Below are 3,493 nucleotides of genomic sequence, written 5' to 3'. Positions count from 1 at the left end.
TAACATCAAACATTAACTGGTTTCAAGGTGTTAAACTTTGAGAATTTGTTGCTTCTCTTGATCAGTTGATAATCCAGAGATAAGTGCGGGGGAACAGCAACCCTCTAATCAGTTCTGTGTATCAGACTTCTTTACTAAAACAACATTCAGCGTCTCAGCCCCATGTTTTACAGGTCAAATATCCTCCTGGTTCGTCTGGACTTCAGTGGATCCAGCCGTACGAAAACTGACAGAAATCCAGAAGTCGTCGTCGTCATCGTCTTCCTTCCTTCCTTCCTCCCTTCCTTCCTTCCTTCTTTCTGTCCTTCCTCCCTTCCTTCCTTCTTTCTGTCCTTCCTTCCTTCCTTCTTTCTGTCCTTCCTCCCTTCCTTCCTTCCTTCCTTCCTTCCAAAGTATCACCATATTCTGTGTTAGACCTTTTACTTCATTCCAAATTATTTCCGACAGACATCCAGAAGTCGTCGTCAGTCTCCGGCAGCAGCAGGCCTGTATGTGTGTGACAGCGGACGCTCAGCAGGAGGAATGTCAACCCCCCACCTTCAGATAAGCTTTGACAGCTGAGAGAGAGAGAGAGGGAGAGAGAGAGAGAGAGGAGGGAGGTGAACTTCTATTTATATCATTTCTTTTTAACCAGGCTCTTTCTCTTCCTCCTCTTTCCTGAAGGCGACTGCCCCTTCTGGATCGTTCTCTCTCTCTCCTCCAGAAGTTTCTGGAGATACAAACCTGCAGTAATAAGACCAGGAGAGAAACCCGCCAAGGTAGACTGTGAAGAAGAAGAAGAAGAAGAAGAAGAAGCAATCACTCAAACCAACAGGCCAACATGGCGCTGACGTGCTACAACAAAGGCTGTGGGCAGAAGTTTGACGCCGACAAGAACAATGACGGTGAGATCCTGACTGGTGCTTCTAAATAAAGTCTGGGTTTAAAGTTCCTTATTAAGAAGAAGAAGGAGGTTCAGTCAATGGCCGCCACTTAGAAGCATGAAAGAAGCATGTTGGCTTGTTTTAATGGTGTGTGTGCAGTGCTTTGAAATTACACATTTGCTTTGTTTTTCAGGTTTAATTCATAATTTTATGTATCTTAAGTTAAAAAAAGCACAATTTAAACCAACAAAAATCTAATATATATCTGATATTGGAGAAACTGGAGCAAACTTAAAGCTGACTTGTGCTTCTAAATAAAGTCTGGTTTGGTCAGTCTGGGTTTAAAGTTCCTTATTAAGAAGAAGAAGAAGATTCAGTCAATGGCCGCCAGTTAAAAGCATGAAAAGAAGCATGTTGGCTTGTTTTAATGGTGTGAACTGTTTGCTTTGTTTTTCAGGTTTCATTTCAATTTAAACCAAATAAACTATAATATTTCATAAATCTATCACCAGCAGTCTGATAGTGGAGAAACTGGAGCAACATTAAAGCTAGTTTCAATGACATTGTCGGTCTGGTTTGCTGGTTTTAAAGTTCCTTATTAAGAAGAAGAAGGAGCTTCAGTCAATGGCAGCCAGTTAAAAGCTTGTTTTAATGGTGTGTGTGCAGTGCTTTGACATTACATATTTGCTTTGTTTTTCAGGTTTAATTCATAATTTTTGTATCTTAAGTTAAAAAAAGCACAATTTAAACCAACTCTAGCATTTCACCAGCAGTCTGATATCAGAGCTGTAGTAAAATTAAAGCTAGTTTCAATGACCTTAATAAGCAAAAGAATACATTTTTTAAAATAGACGAAGAAGAAGAAGCTTCAGTCAATGACCGCCAGTGAAAAGCATGTGTTGCTTGTTTTTCAGGTTTAATTCATAATTTTTGTATCTTAAGTTAAAAAAAGCACAATTTAAACCAACTATAGCATTTCACCAGCAGTCTGATATGGGAGGGGTTGCCTTAATAAAGCAAAAGAATACATTTTTAAAAATAGACAAAGAAGAAGAAGAAGGATAAGATTCAGTCAATGGCCGCCAGTTAGAAGCATGAAAAGAAGCATGTTGGCTTGTTTTAATGGTGTGGTGTGTTTTTAAAGGAGGGGGGGGGGGGGGGGGGCGCTCTATTTAGGTATGCATTTATGTTATATTGTAATTGTAATTGGTTGTATTTATTTTAACATGGACTCCAGGAAGAGTAGCTGTTGCCTGGGTAACAGCTAATGGGGATCCAAATAAACTAAACTAAAACTGGTTGCTTTGTTTTTAAGGTTTCATTTAAATTTAAACCAAATAAACTATAATATTTCATAAATCTATCACCAGCAGTCTGATATTGGAGATATACTGGAGTAAAATTAAAGCTAGTTTCAGTGACATTGACAAACTGCAGCCTTAATAAGCAAAATAATACATTTAAAAAAATAGGCAAATTAATACATCATGTAGAGTAGAAGTGAGCATAAATCAAGTTGGATGCTTAAAGTGAAGAGAAAAGGAAAAAGAGGAAAGTCTGCAAGCTGTTAAGTTACCGATAAATAATTTAAATAATAATAATTTAATTTACCGGAGACTAAAAAATCTTATAAACCTGCAATTTATATGTTATTTATTTTGGATGTGCATCAAACTGTAAGATCAAGTTTTTTTGTCATCATTGTGTCTTCGAGTCGAGCATGAAACAGTCGAGCCACGTGTCTCTGGACGGACGGCTGACTGTTTGCCAGCTTCCTTATAAGGGACACACACACACACACACACACACACACACACACACACACACACACACACACATACCTACATACCTCTGAACTCCAGTGACCCCAAAATGAACAGCTGGTACATCCTGCTGACTCTATACTGTGTGTGTGTGTGTGTGTGTGTGTGTGTGTGTGTGTGTGTGTGTGTGTGTGTGTGTCTATAAGCAGACTGAAGCTGACTTTCTTCTTTCCTCCCTCCCTTCCTTCCTTCCTTCCTTCATTCTGTCCTTCCTTCCTTCGTCCCTTCCTTCCTTTCTTCAGTCCTTCCTTCCTTTCTTCCTTCATTCTGTCCTTCCTTCCTTCCTCCCTTCCTTCCTTTCTTCAGTCCTTCCTTCCTTTCTTCCTTCATTCTGTCCTTCCTTCTGTTCTTCCTTCCTTCCTTCCTGTCCTTCCTTCCTCCCTTCCTTCATTCTGTCCTTCCTTCCTTTCTTCCGTCATTCTGTCCTTCCTCCTTTCCTTCCTTCTGTTCTTCCTTCCTTCCTCCCTTCCTTTCTTCCTTCATTCTGTCCTTCCTTCCTTTCTTCCTTCCTGTCCTTCCTTTCTCCCTTCCTTCCTTCCTTCATTCTGTCCTTCCTTCCTTTCTTCCTTCATTTTGTCCTTCCTCCTTTTCTTCCTTCTGTCCTTCCTTCCTTCCTTCCTTCCTTCCATCTTTCCATCTTTCCTTGCTTCCTTCCATCTTTTCCTTCCATCTTTCCTTTCTTCCTTCTGTCCTTTCTTCCTTCCTTCAGTCTATAAGCAGACTGACGCTGACTGTCTTTCTTCCCTCCCGGTAGATTCGTGCCTCTTCCATGCAGGAGTTCCCATCTTCCACGATGCTCTGAAGGTA

The 3,493-nt window shown here is 40.3% G+C and overlaps 1 protein-coding gene across 1 annotated transcript in view; it reads left to right on the top strand.

Annotated features, from left to right (window-relative positions):
* The first annotated feature begins 820 nt into the window (after positions 1-820).
* zgc:92429 (uncharacterized protein LOC445063 homolog) overlaps positions 821-3,493 on the top strand; it is a 13,196-nt gene continuing 10,523 nt past the window's right edge. Inside the window, exons 1-2 of the mRNA XM_053343317.1 lie at positions 821-884; positions 3,441-3,490. Of these exons, the coding sequence (XP_053199292.1) occupies positions 821-884; positions 3,441-3,490 (114 nt within the window). The remainder of the gene's footprint in view (positions 885-3,440; positions 3,491-3,493) is intronic.

Source organism: Scomber japonicus, chromosome 22, assembly GCF_027409825.1.
Source record: "Scomber japonicus isolate fScoJap1 chromosome 22, fScoJap1.pri, whole genome shotgun sequence".
NCBI classification, from domain to species: Eukaryota; Metazoa; Chordata; class Actinopteri; order Scombriformes; family Scombridae; genus Scomber; species Scomber japonicus.
The sequence above is the reverse complement of the archived record's forward strand: the minus strand, read 5'-3'. Positions and strand labels throughout refer to the sequence as shown.